Below are 23756 nucleotides of genomic sequence, written 5' to 3' on the forward strand. Positions count from 1 at the left end.
TTTGCACTCCAAGGAGAACTAAAGAGACATTTTATGGCACTGAAATGATAATTTTTCAAAGATTTTTTTTTTCCTTTTGAGAAAGGTACCGGAAAATTTGTTCATTTATGCTTTGGGTTTTTAGTGAAGAGAATGACTTATTTCAGGGCCAATGCCTTTCATACATTTGACTAATATTTACCAACTGTTTCCTGTGTACCAGGCACTATTCTAGGCACTGGTGATGTAACACTAAACAAAACAAAATATTCAGTCCTTGTGTTGCTTTAATGTCCAGAAACACATGAGTGCTGTTCAATAATAAAGGGGTGAGTCCAGGAGGTCCTAGAATAAGGATCCCCCGTTCCACTATGTGCTTTCCTTCTCTCTCTGAAAACCTTCCATTACTATATTTTAGGTACTAGGAAAGTATCTGGGTTGATCACCTTTCAGGTTTCTCTCACTGCTCCACACCAGAGCTACACCTCACTGAGTCTTCCTTGGTAAATTAATTTATAATAATAACAATAGCCTCCATTGAAAGGGTACCTTTCAGAAAGGTATGTTGCATATACTGTCTCATTAAAATCCTGCAATTAGGTATTATTATTATTTGATGGATGAGAAACTGAAGCTCAGAGAAACTCAGTGATACCACACATTATGAACAGTAATTCAAAATTTTCTGACTCAAAAGAATCCATGAATATTTTTCTAGTATATCTGATTGACCTATTCCTTCCTCCCTCCCTTCCTTCTTTATTTCCTTCCTTCCTTCTTCCCTCCCTCCCTCCCTCCCTTCCTTCCTTCCTCTTTCCTTTCTCTTCCCCTTCCCCTTTCCCTTCCCGTCCCCTTCCCCTTCCTCCCTTCCTTCCTTCCTTCCTTCCTTCCTTCCTTCCTTCCTTCCTTCCTTCCTTCTTTCCTTCCTTCCTCCCTTCCCTATCTCAGAAAATGCTAAGTTATATACCAAAGAGAATTTTGGATTTCATGTTGTTCTCCTGAATGCTGAGCATAGTCTTTATTCACAATCCATCAATGGATGGATTTTCCCCACTTATGTAATACTGTACAACCCAAATGGTAGACAGAGTCTCCTTTCCTCTTCCCTCACCAGTGTATGGTATAGAAAAACTCAATTAAAAAAAAGAGTTTTAACAATTAGAGGTTTTTCCCAATAGAATAATCTCATTTGTAAAATGGTGCATACCCAGATTACCCACCAATGCGGGAATCCAAGCAGAGGCTGAATAAGGATAGGATGAGGAAGGTTCATTCACTCACTCACTCACTCATTCATCAAATAAATATCCATTGAATGCCAGGAATTATGAGCCTATGGCACAAAACAATACTCTCTGCCCTAATGGAACTCACATTCCAGTGAGAAGGAAGACAGACAAGAGAATTTAGAAGTTCTCTTCCAACACAAAATCTCCAGGTTATTAGAAATGGGAAGAAGAAGTAGAAAGAGAGGGAGGCAAGTTTTTTGTTTGTTGTTTTCAGCAAAGGCTGTAGGACAGATTCAAATTTAAGGGCAGATTCTGGGAAGAGCCATGGCAAATCCAAGCCTGTTCATCATCCGTGTTATGTGCTGGTCTTCTGCTCACCTTTCAGACTCACTGGCATACACAGATCACAACCATTGCCAGTTGGCACTACCTTTATATTATAATTTACACTCATAAAACCATATGTCCTTCTGTTCTGCTAACTGCCGAGGGGGAAGGCTGGCAGTCACTGCAAGTCACTGCCCTCTTCTGACCGTCCCTTCATTTCCCAATTCACTCACTTTTCCATAGGAGAAATTCTCTTCTCCTTTATGCCGCTCAAACTTGATTCTTCAAGGCTCACCCTAGAAGATACATTGACTACTTTATTTCTTTTGCTGGTAACCCTGTTGGCACTCAATCTCAAACACATAGACCATTCAGTTACCCAGCCCTTCAATAAACATTCAGTAAGCTCTTGCATGTGCTAGAGATTCAGTATAAAAGGTCACAATTCCCACCATTAAGAAACAAGCAGGGGAGACAGACGAGGATAATAGCAATTTGATGGTCATGGTAGACTAAAGTACCATGGAATCACAGAGGAGGGATATAAGCCTAAATCTAGAGTTCTGACTTTGAAATGATCTACTCCACTTGAAATGGCAGCAGAAGTCTTCATTTGACATAGAGAAATAAGACCCAATGACAGCTCATGATGTAAGGTCACAGAGAAAGAGTTATGAGAGGGGACAGGCGGGCATGGATAGGGGTAGGGGTCTCTGTACCATTCTTTTGGGAACTTATTTCAATGAAGATGGTCTTATCAGTGGATTTTTAAAAAAAATCAAAGTATAATTTTCATACAATATCCTATAAGTTTCAGGTGTACAACATACTGATTCAGTATTTTTACACATTACTAAATGATTCCCATGATAAGTGTTGTTACACCCCCATGACTTATTTTATAACTGGTAGTTTGCATATTTACTTCCCTTCACCTATCTCACCTACCTTCCAACCCCTAGCCATTCTGGTAACCGACAGTTTGCTTCCCGTATCTGTGAGTCCATTTTGTTTTGTTTGTTTTGTTTTTTAGATTCCACCTGCAAGTGAAGTCCTTTGGTATTTGTTTTTCTTGGACTTATTTCACTTAGCATGATACCCTATAGGTCCATCTATGTTGTCACAAATGGAAAGATCCATTCTTTTTTATGGCTGAGCCATATTCCACTGTGTATCTATACCACATCTTCTTACTCATTTATCTACTGATGGACATTTGGTTGTTTCCATATGTTGGCTATTGTAAATAATGCTTCTATGAACATAGGGGTTCATATATAGCAAGTTTCTAACTTCTCTCTACAAGTAGATTTGAAGCTCCGTGTGGGGAGGACCACGTCTCATGCTTCTTCTCTATTACCCACAGCACTTAACTTAGTGATGATTCATGGTGAGTTTCTAACAAGTACTGAGTCTACGTATAATCATAACCAAAGGAGATATTTCACTGTCTAATTGGCCTAAGATCCTTCTCTTGCATATTTAACTTCCTTCTCTTACACATGTTCGGGCCTACAACATAAGTACTTCAAAGATCTTCCGGTAATGGAAAGACAGTGCACTCTATGAATCACCCAGAAGGCTCTTGAAAACAAACATTCCTTTTTCTGGACATGGGGTCCCATGATCCTTTCTCACTAATTAGGCCTGATGGTGAAATGACTAACACAGCAAACTCCAGAATATGGGGATGAAAGGCTCAGGCTGGCTAGTTAAATCATTATAGTGGAAGAAACTGAGATCTTTCTGTTTTACCTAGTTATCAAATTGTTCCCCTCACAGATGGTCATAAAAGAAACCGATCAATTTTTCCTTTGCTAAATTATTCCTTTAAAATAAAACTGACTTAGAACAACTGGATAGTCAAATTAAGAAGTTAGATCCATATGTGAGGACAAAATTCCAAATCATATGGGTATGAGAGGAAATAATGAGGATTATTCCTCCCCCCATAACTTTGGAGTGGGAAAGGTTTTGTCATAAAACAAAAACAAAACAAAAATAAAACAAAAGTCTGACCATATGAAAAGAAAATCTTCTACACTGCAAAGAACATCATATGTGATGTCACAAGCAAATGAAAAACCAAGAACGCTTAGTTTGTATTATAAACAAAGAATAATATCTCTAAACATTGAAAAGCTCTTTGGAATTGAGATGAAAAGAGACTTGCAACTCAATAGAAAATTGGGCAAAGGTCACAAGCAGATGATTTACAGAAATAGAAATACAAATGACATTTTAATAGTTTTAAACAAAATTTCTCAACCTTACTCTTAATAAGATACATCAAATTCAAATCACACTGGAAAATCATTTCTCCTGTGTAAGATTGACAGGACACAAAAATTTAACCTTGACTTTGTAGGTGATGCTTTGGGGGACCAGAAACGTCAATCACTGCAAGTAGATATGAAAACAGCACAACTCCCCTGAGGATACATCCACTCTTTCACTCAACAGTCCAGTCCAATTTGGGCATCTATTTCATGGAGGACTAGTTAAATTAATTACGGCACAGCCACACAAGATAGCTGTGCAAAAGAACATGGGAAGTCTTTCATGTACTGAACATAGAATGGTCTCCAGGAGATATTGTTAGGTGGAAGCAAACAACACCAAACAGGTTGCTGAACGGTGTAGATAGGTAACTTCCTTCTGAACATGAAATATTCACCTGCATTTGTTTGGCATGCACAAAGACTGGGAGGATAAATAAGAAACTAATAAAAATGGTTGCCCTGTATGGGGCTGGAGCCACAGAGATTGGGCAGGAACTTTTGTGATCAAAACAGTAAGATCAAATTTTGAAAAATGATAGCTGAGGGAAACTGCAAGAACTTCTGTAAATAGCAGAGACTTGACTTGAAGCGTGAAGCTTGACGACCAAGTGACTGCAGCATTTGTGCTCAGTGATAGAACATCAGGAGGGGGCGGGGGGGGGAGGGGGGAATTGAAAGATACCCTAGCTCAACACAGGCTGAGAGAGTGAAGGGGAGAGGCTTGCTCCAGATCAGTAAGTCAGTTATGGTCCAAGAAGACACCTGCTTGCTTTCAGTCGAGTATTTGAGACATTCCGCACCTCTCAAAGATTTCATGGGCATGTGGTGCAGTGAATGATGTCAGTGCAGCTTTGGGCTTTCCCTAAAAATATTGATTCTATAGATCAATATTTCCTTCTACCAAATCCTAGCTAAGCTCAGGAAGGTACATGACTGTTTCTGGGAGAAGGGACATCCCAAGATGAAAAGGGTCGAGATGACATATTATAGCACAGGATGGGCCAAACAAATCAAGATGAAGGAAAGATTAAGAAAAAAAAAAGTGAAAAAGAAAAGAGTGGAAGAAAACACCCTTTAAGGGAATCTGGGCACCAACCACCAGCTTTCTCTGCCCGCACAAGATGGAGAGAAGCTTGGCCAATACTATGGAATGGATGCTGCCTCCTTCTCTAATTAAATTCCTTAAAGAGTGGGCTGATTTATTCATTTATAATCAAATTCCTGGTCTAATTAAAAATGGGACTTTCTCCCACCTGATCTAGCCTCACCATGTTTCTGATTCCATGTAATTGAATCTGAAAACAATGGTGCTGAGTGATAGCTTGGGATATTGCTACTTACTGTGAAAATAAATCATAAGGAAGGAGAATGCTGCTTGGCTTGTTTCAGGGAAGTTTAAATCACTTCTTCCTCACTTCTACTGAATTTTAACAACAGATAAAGATAATATGATATTTCCCTTAATGCAACTGTATAATGTTGGCTAATTCACGAGAGAGGTTTACCTTGTGGAGGCTTTAGCTTCCCATTATTTTGGCCTGTGGTTTATAAGGTCTCTGTGCTCCCCACTCCCTCCTCCGATATCTTCAACCTTAAATTCCAGGAATTATTCTTTCTTTTAACCCATTTAACATAATACTGCTCATATTTATTTAGCACTCTGCATATTGGAAGCCTTGTGACATCTGATGTCCCATCTGAACTAGTCTGGGAGAGGAAGGCAAGGCGGGCATCATGTGGCATACAGAACCAAGGCTCAGAAAGGTCAACACTGCTCATCCAGGATCACCAAGTCTGTTTGCAGAGCCTGACCTAGAACCCAGGTGTCCTAAGTCCTGATTATGGGCATGCCCAACACTTCCAGCCAAATGACCACGGCTTTTGGTTTCTAGGTTCCAAGAGGTTCATAGAGCAGCCAGTTGTGTGATTCACTGCATGATGCTTGATATTTTTTCCTGGTTGCTGCTTGGGAAGGAACGCTGTTTGTTTCCGTTTTTGTTTTTCCTGAGCTCATCTGCTTGGTTGTACAGTATGTGTATGTTTCTAGGTTTTCGGCTGGTTGAGGAGGGGCAGTTAGGATGGAAGAACATGAGAAATGACCCCTTTCTTTATCCCTGAAGTTTGAGAACAAAACCCTCTAAATACTTAGAATATATTCATCTCCTTTCCCCTCATACCTCAAAGGTTTGCACACTGCATCCTTGTTTTGCACACTATAATAATTACTTCCAGAAAGAGTTACTTCTGAATACTAAGACCCTTCTTTTTCCTACTTACCCCATTTCTTTAACAGGGCTTCTTCTATTGACCCCAGCATTTTTAATCCTGAGATTTATGTTAATCTTCTGAGTCTTAACCATTCAGAGGGAAGAATTCTGGCAAGAGGCCCTTTCCAAATGTCACTATGTGCTTTTCAGCCAAAAATGAAACTCAAAGGTCCCCAAGGAAACTCAAACACCTGTTGACTATGTTTTTTTCTTCATTTTTCATCTAATTGCAATTTACCTAATTCACTAGAGCAGTGTGAGGATTAACTGTCCTCCGGTTACTTTCAAGTCTGTAAAGGATTTCCGCCTCCTCAGGGCACATGTTCTCTAAGAGAGACAGAAATGAAATACTAATAAGAGATTTAATGTGTAGCAGCCTCAAATAATCTATGCTCTGTGTTACCATTTTCTGCAGTCAGTGTCTCCCTAACACACTCCGACTAAGGTGCTGGGAACGGGATCAACAGCCAAGTGTGAAAGGCCCAGGCGGAAGCATGAACTTCCTTTTCAAACCCCTTGGAGGAAGGGCATTTTAACCACCCAATTAGGTGCTGGGCCAAGCCTGGGGTGCCTGCTGGGCAGGCAGAGGGATTTGGCTGCTGTCATATCTTGGCACAAATATTTGACAGCTTGTCCCTCTCAATGAACATTTCTGATGCCTAAAGGGTAATCTTCTCTTGGCTTCTTCTCGGTATTGTTGACATTTTGTGCGGGATAATGCTTTGTTATTGGGGGCTGCCCTGTGCGTTACAGAATGTTTAGCAATCTCCACGGGCTCCACATATCAGATAGGAGACTGCCCACCTCTGTGTATGAAAACCCCAGATGTTTCCAGAGATTGCCAAATGTCTCCTGGGGCCACAACCATCCTGCTTGAGAGCCACTGGGCCACATAGGACCTTGGGAACACACAAGCTATTACTTGGATTACGGGAAACTCTCTACAAAAGAGTCATCCTTAGACACACTCATGGGGCTGTCTTGGAGTACTAGCAAGCGACACTCCCTTCTGCTTCCCCGTGGGAGGCTGAGAGGACACACAGTTTCCCAAATGATGCATCATGCAATTTGCTGCTTATATATTTAGTTTCAGATCCTTTGCACTGTTTTCTTTTTGCCCTGGCAGCCAAAGACGGCTAATTTGCACAGCATTAAGTATTATTTGCTCCCCCTGCATATTCCACAACTACCAGGGATTTGGTTTTTACTTTGCAATTCTGCTTTGCATGCTGGGGTTTAAATGTTTCGGGCTACCACACATTCAAACTGGAGAGGTAGCACTGGGGGTGTTATCGTAATGATGGGGGGTGGAGAACGTCCATCAAAGAGTGACAAACTCCAGGGGGGCATCTCTTCCCTCCAAAATGTCTCATTAGGGTCCCAGACTTGGCCTCCCTCTCCTCCATATCCCGCAGTCCAATTTAATTGAGCGACGGCCTCGCCACGGCACACTGCTCTTTCGACAGGAGGGTAAACTCATTCTGTCCATCATGACATTTGCTTTCTTAAGGGCCTCCCAATATGCAGCTTCAATAATTAAATGCAGGTCACATCGCAGCCTCCAGTTTCAAGCCTGTCTGAAGGCACAGTGGGTTTTTTTGTTTTTGTTTTTTTCCCGATGGTTACCTTTTCACCACGTGATTTTCAGAAGCTAGTGGGGTTGTTTGTTTGTTTTGTTTTACTATTGTGCATGACACTTCTCCCCACTGAAACCCCCAAATCTCAGCATACTGCAAATCCCATCCAAACAGCTGAAAGGGCTGTGGGTTTTCTCATGGTGGACAGAAGGTGACAGAAAGAAACTCGAGACCCTGGTTACCGTAAGGGTCTCAGAGCGGCCAGCTTGTCATGGTCAGTACTTTTCATTTGTCACCTGGGACAGTTTATTGCTGGGAGATGAATCCCCTGTGTTTTATTGCCTGTGTCCATTTACCTTGAGTTGGGATGAGCTTGTCAAAAATAAAGCAAATCTTGAAAATGACCTAATAAGAGTGAAGTTCCAGGAAGGACTAAGGATAACTCTTACCTGGAGTGTCCATTTTAAACAAGAGATTTCTCTGGGGGAACTTGGGAGTGATTATAATGAGTTTGGATTTCGTTTAACCTAATGCTGATTTTGCACATTACAGAGATTTGTCATCTTTAAGTCATATGCCAGATGAATGCTTTAAAATAGATGCAACTTTGTGTGAATTTTCGATAAAATAGCAAAATCTGATTGCTCTATTAATAGCCAAAGTCCATGGCCCTGGGAAGGCCGGGTGGCAGCGTTTTTAAAATTCATCATCTCTGCATAATTAGTTGTGAATCTCTGAATATTCAAGCTGAGGAATTAACCAGGAGCTAGAGCTGTTACCCTTCAGGGTCCCTTTTACTATTGTCCCACAGTCATCATTTCCTTGTGTTTTCCTAATTACTGCAAAACCAATTGTTTTTAACTCACTGGCCCTCGCTCTTTGTAATTTGTTGAATGTAATCACCTTCAAAGGAAGAAAATGTACTTCTTGTTCGGGAAATTAGAGCTTGATTAGATGAGCGCCACCAGGTGGCTGCGGGACCCTGGTCCTGAAGCTTTACTTATTTGACCCTGCATTTTGAGGGTTTGGGGCTCAAGGAAGGAGGGGGTGCTCTTGAAAGTGAGTTCAAAAATGTGACCTTTGGACCCCAGTGGGCTTTGATTGGGAGAACGAGATTTATGAAAACTGAAAAGAAGTATCCATGTGGCTTCCTTACCCTGAGGAGCCCACCGTATGGCCTTGGGCAGCAGATCACACTGTGTGGGGTACCCGATTATCTTCTCGCCCAGGTGGAGCTTCAGGTGCAGGTCTGATTAGAAGCATCCAGGGAGCAGGGCTATGTCACTAACCTGGCCTCAACCCCCGGTGTCCAGTGCTGGCGTGGACACTGAGCGAGTGGTGAATAAACCAAAATGAACTCGTTTAGAGGTCAATTCTCTTCTTCGCTTTTTTTTTTTAAGATTTTATTTATTTATGTGACAGAGAGACAGCCAGCGAGAGAGGGAACACAGCAGAGGAGTGGGAGAGGAAGAAGAAGGCTCCCAGCGGAGGAGCCCGATGTGGGGCTCGATCCCGGAATGCCGGGATCACACCCTGAGCCGAAGGCAGACGCTTAACGACTGCGCCACCCAGGCACCCCTCTCTTCTTTGCTTTTATTCTTTTGCCAATCTCATTGTTCTACTGACCAGTCCAACGTGGACATTTTCAAAGAACAAATATGGTAAGAACAAAGATTCTTGCTCTTGATTTGTCTCTTTCAGATCTCAAGGGTATGATGCGTTTTCATCAATAAGAATAACTCTCTGTGACAAGAATTCCTAAACTGGGGCAGACATTATGAAAATCAAGCCAGGGTGCACAGAGCCATTGAAAAGAAAAAAAAAAATGTAAAAGATTTTTAACAGGCCTCCACAGCACCCATGAAGAATCATCACTGAAGAGTAAACTAAAAGTCTGCACCCTTGAGAAAAATGGGAAAATGGATTCGTTGCTTTCTCTAGCACAGCCTCTGCTCAAGGTAGCCGCTCTGGGTCTTTCTATCTCTGGACAAGGAAAGGTCCAAATGGATGAAGGATGTGTGTGTGAGGAGCTAAACAAGGCCTTAAGCAGCTCTGTGAGTTAGTTACAATTTTATTCCATATTTATGATGTTGTTTAACATTTATTAAACACATATGGTGTACCAGGCCCCGTGCTAAGTGCAGAACATGAACGAGGAGCAAACCTGGCTTTAGTGAGAGAGCTGAACATGCACAGAAATAAGTATAATCTCAAGTGACGAGTGGCAGAAATAAATTCAAGTATTATAGAAGAACAGACAAGGAAGAGTAATTTGGGCATGGCGGCTGGAGGAACATCTGCGGAGACTTCCACCACGGAGGAGGTGAAGTCTGAACTGAATCTTAAAGACTAAGTAGGAGCTACATGAACGTTCGAGAAGAAAGGTGTTGGTATGAAGGACATTCCAGGAAGTGAGACCACAAGAGCAAAGGTAGGGAAGACCCTAACAGCATCCTGTATTCAGGACAGAAGGGAGCATTCTGATGACACATAAAGTTTAAAATAGGAAACGGAAAAAGATAAAATCAGAAGGGCGAGGCCAAGATGGGCTCTGTGAACCTTGTAGAGGAGGAGATTGGGTTTTGTCTGTGGGTAATGGAATGGAGAGTCCTTGAAGAGTTTCCAGCAAAAGGTACAACATGATAGGACGCTGCACTTTGGTGGCAGTGGGGATGACGCATTTGGCGGGGGGGATGGGACTGGCAGTGGGCAAGGAGCAAAGAGAGGCAGTGGGCTGTGTAAACCCATGAAGGCAGTGCTGGACCACTGGTGGAGGGGCTAGAAAGAGGGAATGTTCAAGAAGTACACGGGAGGGAAGCCAGCAGGAGCTCAGGACTGCCAGAATGTGGAAGGTGAGAGAAGCAAGAGTTAAGGCAAACTAGCTTCACAGACTATATTCCTCAAAGAATGGAGAGACTGCCAGTTGAGACAGAGAACCTGGGAGGTAGAGACTTCTAGAGAGAAAGAGAGAGGAGTCTGTTTGGACTTTTGCCTTTGAGGTACCTGGTGGGGTTGGTGATAGTGGTGGGTAGCCTGGAAGATGAGTCAGAAGCTTGGGAGACATGCATTGGCTAAGGTGTGTTATTTGGCTTTTTACCGGTCAGGTCCAGCATGTTCAGCCAGGGGTGAAACTCCCCTGGCCTCCCTTCATCCAGAGATTGGAGCTCCACTATTCAACTCCCTGGGTCTTGACTCATCCAACATTCTGCCAATGGCTTGCTGCCTCTCCCCTTCCCCTTCCACCTCTGTCCCTTGCTCATGCCTTCTCCAAGGCCCTGCGTGTAGGAGAGAGGCGGGAATGTTTGTTATGCCCAGCTTGGCAAATCAGAGTGGGCAGCTCTGTGGAAACAAAGCCACAAAATTACTTTTGTTTGAAACCTCACCCGCTGGGCCACCTACCCAGCTCCTAAATCCTGCTCCTGCCACTTGGTGCTAACAACGTAGACTTTTCAAACATATTTCAAAGTTAAGCTAAAGAAACTAACCTTGAAAGAAAAGACATGTTTTTACTTTAGTGCTTTATGAGCCCGTAGGCAGGGTTTTGGAAAGTAGGTTTCGTTGGCTACATTCAGTGTGATTCAAAGGAGCAAGTGGGCAGAAGAAACCAGGGAATGTGGGGTCACAGGACACTCTGTTTGAAAGGAAAGCCACCCCCTCCCCTCCCCGGGCATGCTGTGGCTAATGACTGAGCAGTGGCCTGGGGAAGGGGGTGGCGGGGACAGCATGGGGTGACAGGCAGAGGTCCCTAACCGTGCATTTCCTATAAGCCATGGAGGGACAGATTGCCACCATCAACTGCCCTTCTCTACCTGCGGGAAATTTCAAGGAGCCAGGGAGAGAGGGCGTGTTTGAGAAAGGACAGCTACCTTGGAGAACATCCAGTAAGGTTTCCAGATCCACCAGCAACTCCATTCTGCAGGGTGGGGACCTCTATTACAAAATCGTGTTACTGGGTTGCGGGGGGAGGGGGAATCACTTTCACAGGTGCATGTGATGAAAGCCAGGCAAAATGGTGACTTCCCCGGGCAGGGAAGGACATCTCAACCACACACCCAGGACACGTACTCCTTGTAGTGTTTTTCTCTGAATCACTTCTATTTCTTTTCAGATCCATTTTGCCAGCATTTACAAAGTTCATGCTGCTGTGTCCACCCTACCTGCCCCTTCCTAGGGTTTGTTGGAAGCCAGCAGGCGCCCACAGCCATGCCGGCTGTCTGCACACGTTCTTTCTTCCTGGCAGGGCTGTCATCAGCCAGGGCTGAGCTGCTGCCGGCTCGGTCAGGGTGTGCGGATGACAGAGCTCTGGCAAAAAGTTCACTATTAAAAGCAGAGGGCAGGTGCCTGGCTGGAGGAAAAGCACCTTCTTGCTGGCGGTGCTGCTTCCAGAGTTAGTCTACCTAGCCCTCGGCTTCTTATCCAAAGAAGCACCATTCGCCCAGAGGCTGGGGCAACAGAATGGAAGGAGCCCCTCCTCTCAAACAGGGATTTGCTCTGGTTCGAGGGAACAGCATGAACAAAGTGAGTATATTGAGAAAACATCTCGGGCTAAGACTCACTGCCATTTGCAAAAAGAGCAAAAAGAAAAGTTAAAGGAACAAGTTCACTGTTCACCAGGTTCCCCGGCCATGCCCTAATGTTTATTCCTGATTGTTTTGCACGACTCATTTAAACAGAGCAATGTTAAAATGTGAACCCTAAAGTAAGTTCTTTCACATTCCAGCCCTTGTTCATTGACACAGTTTGGGTTGTTTCCTTTTTCAAGATGTTTTCAAATTGCCTTTGGACCATCCCTCCTCCCCTTTCCCACTTCCTTCTCTCCACCCCAGAGACCGGACCACGGAATACGAAGATTGTATCCCTCTTTTTAGTAACAAGCCACATATGGAATCATGGAATTCCCCCTTCGCTCCCAACATCCTTCTTCATCTAGCCCCTAAGACACCACGCTCCCCCCGCTCTCCTCCTCCCTTCCTGCTGGCTCCTGCTGAGTCTCCTTTGCCAGCTCTTTCTTTTCTCCCTGACCTGTAAACTCTGGAGGATGGGGTTATTTCTCTATCAACACTCCCACCTACGGCCTCCTTAACCACCCCACCTGCTCCACAGGTGGCTCGCACTGAGCATGTCCGAGATGCCGCCCCAGCTCCGACCCCAGCCTTCCCCACTTCAGTCAGCAGAACGCTGTCCCTTCCAGGACCCGAACCTTGGAGTCACCCTAGACTCGGCGATTTCCTTTGCCCCCACCCTCTAATCTATCAGTAAATTATGTTGTCTTTTTAATTAGATCTGGAATCAGACCATTCTCACTCCGTGTTGTATATGGCATGTGTGGCTATCGATATTTAAGTTGAACTTAACTAAGATAAAAAAATAATAAAATAGAGAAAAAAAGGAATGGACCAAGTGAGAATCTTAAGAAAACAGCAAAAATTAAATGTAAAAATTCTGTTCCTTGCTTGTACTAGCCACATTTCAAGTGTTTATGGGCCACATGTGGCTCGTGGCTCTGGTACTGGCCAGTGCTGCTCACTCCTCCTTTCACTGAGACCACCCTGCCCCAGCCACTAAACATCTCTTGCTTGGGTGACTCGAATAGCCTCTGAGCTGATCTGGCTCCTTCAGTCTTCACAACATGGTAGCCAGAGAGATCCTTTGGGAACATCTTCGGTTATGCCTCTTCTCTGCTCAAAGTCATCCAAAGGCTCCCATGCATGTCTAGCAAAGTCCTTGGAATGGCGAGCGAGCCCTGATGAGCTCTGGCTCCTTTTGCTTGTCTGACCTCCTCTGCCCTCCCCCTTCCAAAGTGCTCTGGCCACAACCACACTGGCCTCCTGCTGCTCCTGCCTCCAGGCTTCTGTTCCCTCTGCTGAGCATGCTCTCCCCCCAGATACCTTCCTGGTTCACTCCCTCTCCTCCTGCCAATCTCAAACACCACCTTCTCAGTGAGACTTGTTTAGACTGCTTTTTAAAATGTTAACCCCGCCCCCCACCAGCAGTCCTGCCCTCCCATCCCCTACCCTGCTTCACCTTGTCTTTTTCACAGCACTCATCTCTTTTCAACAAATGATAGACATTTACTAGTTAATCATATCTGTTGTTTACTCTCCAGCAGGGACATCTGTCCAGTTACTTACTGCTGGAAAGCTGGTCCAGAGGATGCTTGCCATAAATATTTGTTCAATAAATAAATGGAGTTTTAGAGCTGGAAGAAGCCCTGGAAATCGCTCTTGGATGAAGCAGCTGAAGGTCAACGAGGTGAAATTAGTCACCGCGGACCCACAGTAAGTTCAAAGGAAGAACTGGACCAACAACTGGCCTGGCCCTTGGTGTCTTCACTGGGCAGTCCTGTGACAATGACCCCCCCCCTTTCTTTGCCATAACCAGAGGGGTGCTGACAAACCACAGAGAGCCAATGGGGACACCAATCGAACTACAATGCCTGGGGGTATTTATCATTTTTTTCTTGGTAAGCCTTTGTATGATTTCACCCTTAGTCCTGCTTCTCTGATAACTTGCAGGAAGCAATTAACAAAGTGGAGGCTCCGGCTAATGGCTATTCTTACCCCCATAAGTCCCTGTGCCAAGACTCTTGGAAAACTGGAAACACGCATGGTTGCTACATTTTCCCTAAAGCAATAGATCAGTCTTGTTTTCAAAAACAGTCATGTTTTCATCATATAATTGCTAAATTAGTATTTGAAACAAAGTCGACTAGTATGAACAAAATGATTCTCCATTGCATCACTGAAATATTTCTGACAATCCAGTAGACTAGAAGGAAAGTAGACCCCAGATCCCGTTTTGTATCAGGGGTTCATCTGTCCTCCTGTAGCTGTAAGGGAAAGCCATCTGAATACACGCATTTTTAAATGCCTTGGGATGATGGTTTTTCTACTGCCAATTCTGATTCAAAAGGAACATACAGTGAGCGAGTCTGAACTTCATAAACAGACCTGTTCATAACGGCATGGCTCACAGGTGCAGAGCTACACAGCACGATATTTGCAAAAAGCCTGGAAGACTCCATCCATGGCTCACTGGACGATTTAACGTGCCAGAGGATGTAATTAAGAACAAAGTTATCTTTCTAGTCATTCCTTCATTACTGAGATAACTCAATTGGAGACTTTTTGGGAGATGCCAGATTTGGAAATAAAATCCTTACAGACTGCACTGAAATGTCATGAAGATTATACCAGAAAACAAATTGATGCGCATAGACAATCTTCTGTACATACCAGAAAATTAGATCTCAGGAGAGATGCGGGGCTAAGATGTAAAGGCAGGGGTGGGGTGGAGGCAGAGTACAGGGAAAGGCAAAATCAGCAGCTTGCCGCAGAGAGAGGAGCCCTGGATGTCCAGGTGCTCCCGTTAAGTTACCTTGGGTGGCGCTCTTCATTGCTTTCACTACCTTGCCCCTTCCAGCTCCAAAACCATTATTTCCATAGTCCAGGTCACTGTCACTATCACTGCCACCACTGGCAGAGTACGCACACATTCTGGGTCCCTTGTCCTAAATAAGTAATACGAGACCATTAAGATTATTCACGCAAGCCGAAATGGGGCAGAACATCCTGTGAGGCTGGGACACAGTTCATCGTGGGCTCTTACTGTGCGCGCAGAATCCCATTGCACCGCCCCACCCCCAAGAACAGCTCTGCTCTTCCTGTCTACCTATCTGCCGCACGCGGAGCTGGCACAGTCTACCAATTACCGGAGCTGCAGAAGCAGGGCTGCGATAATGAAGCCATTGACCACTCTGCCATTGTCCCAGGCGCAGGACAGTCCTCACAGCTACCCGCTCTGCATTTTGTACACTTCTTTATGGGGTCTTATTTTTCTCAAGTGCCTATTATGAGCTGCTGTTCGAAGCCTAATGGCTTATTTGTTTAACTGATCTAATCATTGGCTTTCAAGTATCAGAGGGTATGGAAAAAATCAACCTTGAGAACAAAAGAATAAATGCTTGCCTAATTTATGATTTCCTTCTATCCCTTGAAAGGACAGGAGCCTTTAGGAAAGTACGCAACTGCTAACCCTATATAATCCTCGAATCGACTGCAAGTTCATGGTTGAGGGACTCAGTCTCTCCTCTTGCTCACAGGCACACACAGCCTGAAACCTCGAGTCGTCACTGGTGTGGCGATAAGGCCCCGTCACGAATTGCTGAGTTGGTCGATGCTGTATAAACAGTTTCCCCCTTTGTGCACAGAATCAGAATACTAGATCAAGGATTGCAATTCTGTGTATAGAATTATAAAAGAATGTCTTTTAGGTTTGCAGGCTGCCCTTTAGAAGCTAGTATTCCCCACCCATCCTAGACAGTTTAGGTATAGATGTATAGGGGATGGGGCTCTAAACTCTGTTTGAGAGGGTGTCATTCAGTTGGAAATTATAAAAACACATTTTAGGATGTAAACCCCCTCATCTGGAGTTGTAAGTTCAAGCAGCTACTCATTCCTTTATTCATTGACTCATTCATTCCCCCACTCAACAAATGTTTATGGAGTGCCTATTCTCTGCTAGGAGGAGTGTGAGGCTCTGGGGGTACAGAATTCAGTAAGAGGGACCCTGCTAGTCCAGCAAGGGTGATGTCCGTGAAGGATGATGAGTCTCCAGGCTGGGGCGGTAGGGGGGTGCCATGTCTGGAGTTCTAGTACAGCCCCAGTAACACTTTCTGCGGTAGGAGGAGATGAATTTTTTCAACCCTCTGTTCAGCAAACACTAATGGAACCAGGCACTGTGCGGGGTGCTAGAAATGTAGGCTAACTCTTGCTTCCAACTTTCGCCCCCTGCAGTCAGCAAAGCAGGCTTCTAAGTTCCAAGCCATAGCAGTGACTCTTTCAAATCAGAGCAAGCTTTCCAGTGGGCAGAGCTGGGGCAGGATGATGAGGGAGAGAACCCCGGAGAGGTGTCTGTGCTGCTGGGCACGTACGCTGGGTGAGGACTATCCTGCCATCACATGTAGCGGGACAGCTCTCACCTGGCCAGCATTCAGTTACTGGGATTGTTGTTACTATTATTATTACTTTTACTTTCTTGGATTTGCCTCAACCCCTTTGCCATTGTTGCCACCTGTTGTTTTTGAACAATTTCCCCTCTGACTCTGGGTGTCTTTAGGGTTTTCTCAACTCTCCAGTTCCCAGAACAAGCACAGAGTCCTTGGAACAGTGCTTCTCAAAGTATTTTCTGTGGCCCAGAAGCATCGGCATCACCTGGAATTTGTCAGAAATGTTTGGACCTCAACTCATCAGTACCAAATCGGACATGGCTGCACGCATGTGTAGCCCTCCGGGTGGTTCCGATGGCCACTCACGTTTGGGAACCACTGTTCTGGAGGAGTCTTAACATTTTTCTGTCTAAGGCATGCTGGAGTACACTGGTTCGCTCTTTTGCCTCTTAGGCTCGTGCCTTAGAGAGCCGCCATTCCAAGGGTCAGACATGGAATTCAGCGGGCTGAGTTCTAGTCCCGACTCCCGAGTGTGGACCCTGAATAGGGTCCAGCATCTCCCCAGAGCTGTGTTCTCTGTTGTAAGTTGAGGCTGTGGGCCCTGAGAATTTCTTTCCCTACTTGTCTACGACCCCATACTGAGGTGCTGAAGGCTGAAAGAAGGTTCGGTCTCGCTGGCTGTGGGGGACCCCAGATGTGGGCTAATCTGGGTATCTTCTCATCGTAGTTGGTAGAAACTCTAGAAGACGTAGCCATGGGGGCTCCTAATGCCAGGACAGGAAGAGACAAGGGCAGCAGGAGTGAGAAGAGTTAAGGAAGGGCAGGGAAGCTCTGGGAACTGATCCATACGCTCTCCTTCCCACCCGTCTCACTGCCAGGTGCCAACAAAGAGCCTGAAGGGGGCCGGCCCCAGGACGAGCTGAGAAATAGTGGACAGGCTGAATATGGCCCAGGTAACTCGCTGGAAGGGGTAAACAGGAGAAAGCATAGGAAGGAATACCAAGTAACCCTGAGGAATGACAGAAATGTCCCTGTGCCCTGAGCAACTTCCTAGGTCCAATCGCACGTAAGGAGGCCTATGTGTGCCATGTCAAGGCGGACGAAGATCTCATAGCAAAAACCGTAGAGGATGAAGAGACGCATGTCTCACTGACACTGGCAAGGCATCTGGCTACTTTGGGGTACAGTTATACCTCCTTTACCTGTCTCCTAGGAACGAGGCAAAGGTTAAAGTAAGAATAACATGATGAACAAGTATTACTAAATCACTCTCAATGGTGCTCTGATGGCCTGGGAAAGTGAGTGCCCATTCTGTACCATCTAATCTGGGCAAAGCAGCCAGGCCTCAAGAATCTAGGGGCAGATCTGTGGAAGCATTTTAATTCCTCCCAACAACCCACGGTGTTCCTTCATAATGCAGGAAAAAAGCTGAGCCTTGGGCCTTAGTTCTTATTCACGGAGCCAAAGACAAATTTGATTCAAAAATTGAATCTGTCGTCAAAGTGTTTAAGGAGGTCAGTTTTCACCATCAGGAGCAACAGGTGGAGAGTGTCCGCCTCCTGTCAGCCTCCCCCTTACCTGGGTCTCAGCTGTGGGGTCTTCACCCCGCCAGTCTGGAAGCTGCTCACTTGCGATTGTGTTTTCAGGATATTCAAATGACGAGCAGGTCTGAGGCCTTGGTTCTGCTTCATTCTGCTTTTGGGAATTGATTTTTCCTAAACGAGAGAATGTAGAGGAAATCACAATCTGCTTCCTTCAACTCTTTACAAGCTTAGGGAGGGAAGGCAGGGAGGCATTCAGAAATAATAAAAAAGGTCCCAATACGATCAAAGCTGGGTATCCCAACATTCTGTCCCCTGTAAACATCACTGCATAGTCACGTGTATCTATCGAGGATGTCCATCTTGGAGAGCTGAAGGCAAACTTTTCCACAAAACGTTGACAGACTTTTCATGTTAGGAAGGGATCAGCGAGCAAACCCTTTGGGAAACATCGATTACTCTCAAATAGTGTTAACCATCAAATAATAAACAGGTTTCCTTTTGGGAGCACTTCTCAGAGCCTTCATTGCACTATTGAAAATTGTCAGAATGTCCAAAGAAAGGATTTGAATTGGAAGCCCTAAATAATACGCCCTATTCTGAAGACAATACTATAAATCTAGAGAGAAGTCTTTTCCAGGTCTTTTATGAGGATTCCTATTTAGAGAATAAGTATATTCTGAGAGTGTTGGGTTGCCTGATTTCAAAAGGAGAGACCTTTCCCCCATGTTTCTTTTGAGCTTAACTTGTGATAATAAAGTGAAAAATTAAAAAAAAAAAAAAGCCCTTCCCAAACATACTTGGGCAGGGAACCCTTATTTTCCTAGAATTCCCATTAAGGTCATTCCAGTGCACTCTGAATGTGCCCTGGGCAACTGTGCTCTTAAAGATCTTGCAGGGCAGCACTCGTGAGCTTTTATGTGCAGACGCATCAGCTCAGCTTTTGTTAAATTGCAGCGTCTGAATCAGGAGGTCTAGAGTGTGGGTCTGTGATTCTGCATTTCCGAAAAGCTCCAGGGCGATCCTGATGATGCTAGCCTATGGATCACACTTTGAGCAGTAAGGGTGTAATTAGCAGGGAACGATTAAAGAAAGTTCCCCCATCACCCTTAATAGTAGATTAACCTGCAGAGTGAATTCCTTCCTCATGCCAGAAAGGAGAATCGCTGTTATTTTCCTCCAGCCTCAGTGATTACCAACAGGACATGCTGTGAGAGCCTCTCAATAGCATTTTGCTTGTGAGCAGAAGCGAAGTCACTGTATTTTCATCAGCACTGTGAGACTTGTACAGTTACTTCTATTTTTGATTATGCGGATAAGTGAAAATCCAATTGAAATACACGCATGAAACAGGAAGGGACTCCTTGAAGTGGGAATAACCTCACTTTCCTTTTTGTTCCAGCCAGTCCTTCATTCCCTGATTTTTCAAGTGAGTCGCCAATGGCCACAGAGAAAAGAGCAGCCTTAGAAAGGCGGGCCTGCCTCTGGACCACAGCGACGCCATCATTTGGTAGACAAGAAGTTGCGGGGTGGGGGACACAAAAATACCCAGGGGTTCTGTTCTGTTGACCTCACTCTCTACCATATATTCCTTTTTTTTTTTTAATAACCCTTCATGACAATTTAATTAAGACACAAACCTCCAAAAACCAGCACGGTGAATATTAGCAGCAAGATCAGAACAATCTCCTTCCAATCCCCTTCTTATGAAGCAATTCAAGGCTTGTGGTTTCTATTCAATTTGTTATAATGACAGTGTTTAATCATGAAGTCTACTCGGCAGCCCGCCGCTGAATTGAGGTCACACATGTGACTATTCAAGCATGGAGCACATAATCTATAACTAAGATTTCGCCCCTGAATCTCTGGAGGCTGTGTCATTAATTAACAATGCATTTATTTAAAAAATAATATGCATTACAGCCTTCTAAAATGTAGCCTTGGCTTGGAATGAGCAGAAGTTTGTGATGAAACATTCATGGTAGTTAGCATTGTTGTATGAAGAACTCAGCCGTGGGAATAGCTTCATCACATTTATTCGAAGATATTTAATTAAAAGTCTTCTTTTCTAATTTCTCAAAAGCCGACAGTATAATTTCTACTTGTGGCTCCTTTCTCGTCATCAAATCATAAAAGAGAGTCTTTAGAGTTCTAGTTCAGATACTTACGCATGTCATAAATGCAGCATAAGCTGGTCAAGTAAAAATTATCTGGCGTCATCCTGCCCTGCAATAAATATTTTTAATCTTGAGAGAACAATGAAAAAACTCTGGCCCTTAGCCTGGTCCTGTCTTTAATCACAGAAGCTTGTTTTCAACTGACTGTGGCGAAGGGCGGTGCGTCTCAGTGAGGACGCTCATTCCACTCTGTTGCATTTGATGCACCATCTACCGCCGATATATCAAACTAAGTTTTTAATAGTTCAACACAAATATATTTGAGCAGGACAGCACTATGTCAGAAGACATACAGTTCTGGTTAGGGGGCAAACAATATGTCTCAGGCCTAAACTGGTCTATATTCAGAGTTAGGTTTTAAAAGACAAAATCCTATGTGTAGGTTGTGTGTGCGTTATTTTTTTTCTTCATCAGTTTGTATGTCCATACATAGACCTGGGCTTATGCGCTTATTTCCGTGTGTGTATGTCCCGTACCGTAATACTAAGAGCAGATGATGTTTAACACGTGTCTTTTTACTTTTTGTTTGAGGACATACAGGGATTTTCACTCCTCCACATTCCCATCAGGCAGAGGTCACTGACTGACCTCTTGGTGGAAATCTTTTCTGCTGCCTGTTTTCCATTTTTTTTTGGTCAGCAAATGCATTATTTTGGTGTGGAAACAATCTAATTTGGAAGGTCATAGGCATTTTACCTGAGGAGGCTGGTTTGGGGAGGCGGCTTTCAAGAGGTCGCATCCCGCGGGCCGTCATGATGGGGTCGGATGTGGAATGAACAATGGCGTTATCTGCAGAGGCTTGGCTGTCCGCAGAGGAAGGCACTTCTCGTTCAAGGGTCTGAGCTCTGATGGACGAAGCTGCACAAAGTGCTGGCTGGAGAGACAGGATGGGCTCCGTGTCTTCTGGGGAGTCTGGGTGGCATATGTACCGCCCTGTGGAGCGATTTCCCGAGTCTGGGAGTGGAAAGGTTCCAATCCCACTGTCCAGTGTCCTCATCAGGCAGTTGGATTCTAGACAAAATAACATAGTGAGGATTAGAGAAGGCTCACATAAAAGGATAAGAGGATCGTGAGCATTTGTATCTGATCTGGAGGAAGGGGGAGATCTAGAAGGAAGAAAGACTATTAATGGGGTAGTAAATTTCCAGTGAATGGTATCAAACAGACATTTAGTTGAACATAGAAATGTTCCCTTCACATAATATGAGGTAAGACAGCCAGCCATTACTGGCATTAAGAGTCACATGTACTTATACCCTGGATGGCTCTCTAGAGTTATCACAGAAAAAAAACCAGTCATTAGAGACCAGAAATTATTTTTGGTCACCTTTATTTCAATTGGGAATCATATGACTTCAACCAATTAGGTGAAATTTATTAACTGAAATACGATGAGTAATGAGCACACATAACCCATTGAAGTGATGTCCTAACAAAGGTAATTATGCATCTCTTACATGAATTATCATCCGCTTGACAGTTAACTAAGTCTCTGGCCTCTCAATTTAACTGCGAGGGCAAGTAATTCACACGCTGTAAGGGTCATCCCAAAAGGTACCTTACCCGTGACACTACCACTTTATCCTGTGGGCTTCATTTGACCCAACTGCCATTTGAAGTCAACTTATTGAGAAGACTACAGAGTCACTGCTTGTCTTTCCCTCTCACTTCACGCAGTGACACAACCCATCAGTACCTGTTGGACTTCTTGTCACTCCCAGAGATCCCTAAAACTATTATTCCCTAAAACAAATTGAGTTGATTTCACCACACATGTGTAACATATTCTGCTGTGTCTCATCTTTAAGAAGTTTTAGGTACAGACAAAAATACCATATCTCCAAAAAATTACTGCATATTTGATTTCTGAAACGGTGGTATGGTTTATCCAAGCCAATGAGACAACTTTCGAGATCTGCTTGTCACCCCCAAAGTCTCCTGTTTACATGATAATCCTAAAATAAAACATCCTTAGTAAAGTTAGTTCTAAGACTAAGTAAGACTTAGTACCTATCGGGCATGGTGGCCAATATAACAGAATACAGCATAACCTTTGCATCGAGAGGCTCAACAGCTAACATTTTAGTGGTGCTTTATGGAACAATGGCTTGGAAAGTGGGAGCTGCCAATAACTATTGTACGAACCCCGACACAGGATTCTTAACCTCTGGAGGTCTCAGGTTCCTTATGGGACAGCTGCGAGGATAAAAATATGTTTGCCATCCAATCTCTAGAATTTAGAACGCTACGGAGCATACTGTGAAAGATAGCTGAAAGAGTTAAATAATGAACAGTGACATATGCAGAATGTTTAGCGTATTTATCAGATATTAGCATGTGCCTGGTAGGTGGAGAGTTTATCCATCAGTGCCTTCCTTACACAATCTCATTTGATGCTGAGCCATGAGTATCAGAATTCCCGAACGTGTCCATTCCCTACCCTCTTCCTCAAAACCTCTTTGGGGCAAGTGAGTAGCAGGATTCTGGGGACTTCCTAACACTAAGGAAAGAAAAGGGGGGGTAGGGCTGCGGACAGACTTTGCTGTTACAGGTTCTAGTAGGTTTGGTGCTCGTTTTGGAGGCACTAGGGAGACCAAGTCCCTGTCAAAGAAGAAGCTTCCGTTTTCAAAGGGATTATTTAGTGGGAAGATGCAGATAGCCTCTCTCTCATTTGGTTGCTTCATACACCACGGGATCTCAGACACTGCTCAGGGACTGCCAGGGCCCTGATTCCTATGGTGATGGCCTGAGAGGGGCTTTTCTTTTTCAGGGTCACTAGGGCTAAGCCTTAGCCCCATTCATTTCAAGGCCTCCACCTGGCCAGCTTTACTCTCAACCAGCTTCAAAGACTGTTCATTATCTTCTCCCTTCATTTCCTCTTCAGTTAAGGGGACCTGATTGTTACAGAAGGGCCTTTTTGAGAAAGGAGCAGCTGTTTGCATGGGGAGGCGTGGCTAGAAGAGTTCCAAGGAAAGACCCTGCTATTCAGAATTCAAGGTCTTTTCTTCATTTTAGCCTAGAAATACCAAACCCCTCCGAGATAGCGTGTCCGTGTGTTGTATTGGGAGCAATTCTAAGAGGCCGAACCACTTCGGTCTCACACAGGAGCAAGTGGGTCTTCATCAGAACGTCCCAGTGCTTGGCAGCGGGAAGCGGACTCCCAGGCTGTAACCGCTGAGATGTGTCAGTCCCCACACGCCCCAGGCTGCCTCGTGACAACTTACTCCCAGCACCTTCAGAAATGCGTAGCCCTGACCTAAGCGTGCTCAGCAGGATGAGACGTGGGGAGCTCTTTTCCTTTTGCGGACACAAATCATCAAGTTTGGCTGCCTATTGCAGCCACTAGGACTTCACTCCTTTCTTGGCGTCCCGTCTTCACCTTAGCAAACTTATCACCCACCATCTACAAATGAGAAATCCGAGCTCGAAA

The 23756-nt window shown here is 44.4% G+C and overlaps 1 protein-coding gene across 5 annotated transcripts in view; it reads right to left on the reverse strand.

Moving 5' to 3' along the window:
• NCKAP5 (NCK associated protein 5) overlaps window positions 1–23756 on the reverse strand; it is a 941115-nt gene that overhangs the window by 36337 nt on the left and 881022 nt on the right. For 3 of the 5 annotated variants that reach the window (XM_087856956.1, XM_087856989.1, XM_087856931.1), the window contains 2 exons: window positions 21023–21337; window positions 18187–18323 (listed from right to left, as the gene is read on the reverse strand). In XM_087856956.1, the coding sequence (XP_087713082.1) occupies window positions 18187–18323; window positions 21023–21337 (452 nt within the window). Of the gene's footprint in view, window positions 1–877; window positions 15172–18186; window positions 18324–21022; window positions 21338–23756 lie in introns of those variants that run through there. The other 2 variants (XM_087857057.1, XM_045783206.2) reach the window with 2 other exon arrangements.

The sequence above is a fragment of the Ursus americanus genome, chromosome 1 (genome assembly GCF_024610735.1).
Source record: "Ursus americanus isolate L20-20 chromosome 1, mUrsAme1.1.p, whole genome shotgun sequence".
NCBI classification, from domain to species: Eukaryota; Metazoa; Chordata; class Mammalia; order Carnivora; family Ursidae; genus Ursus; species Ursus americanus.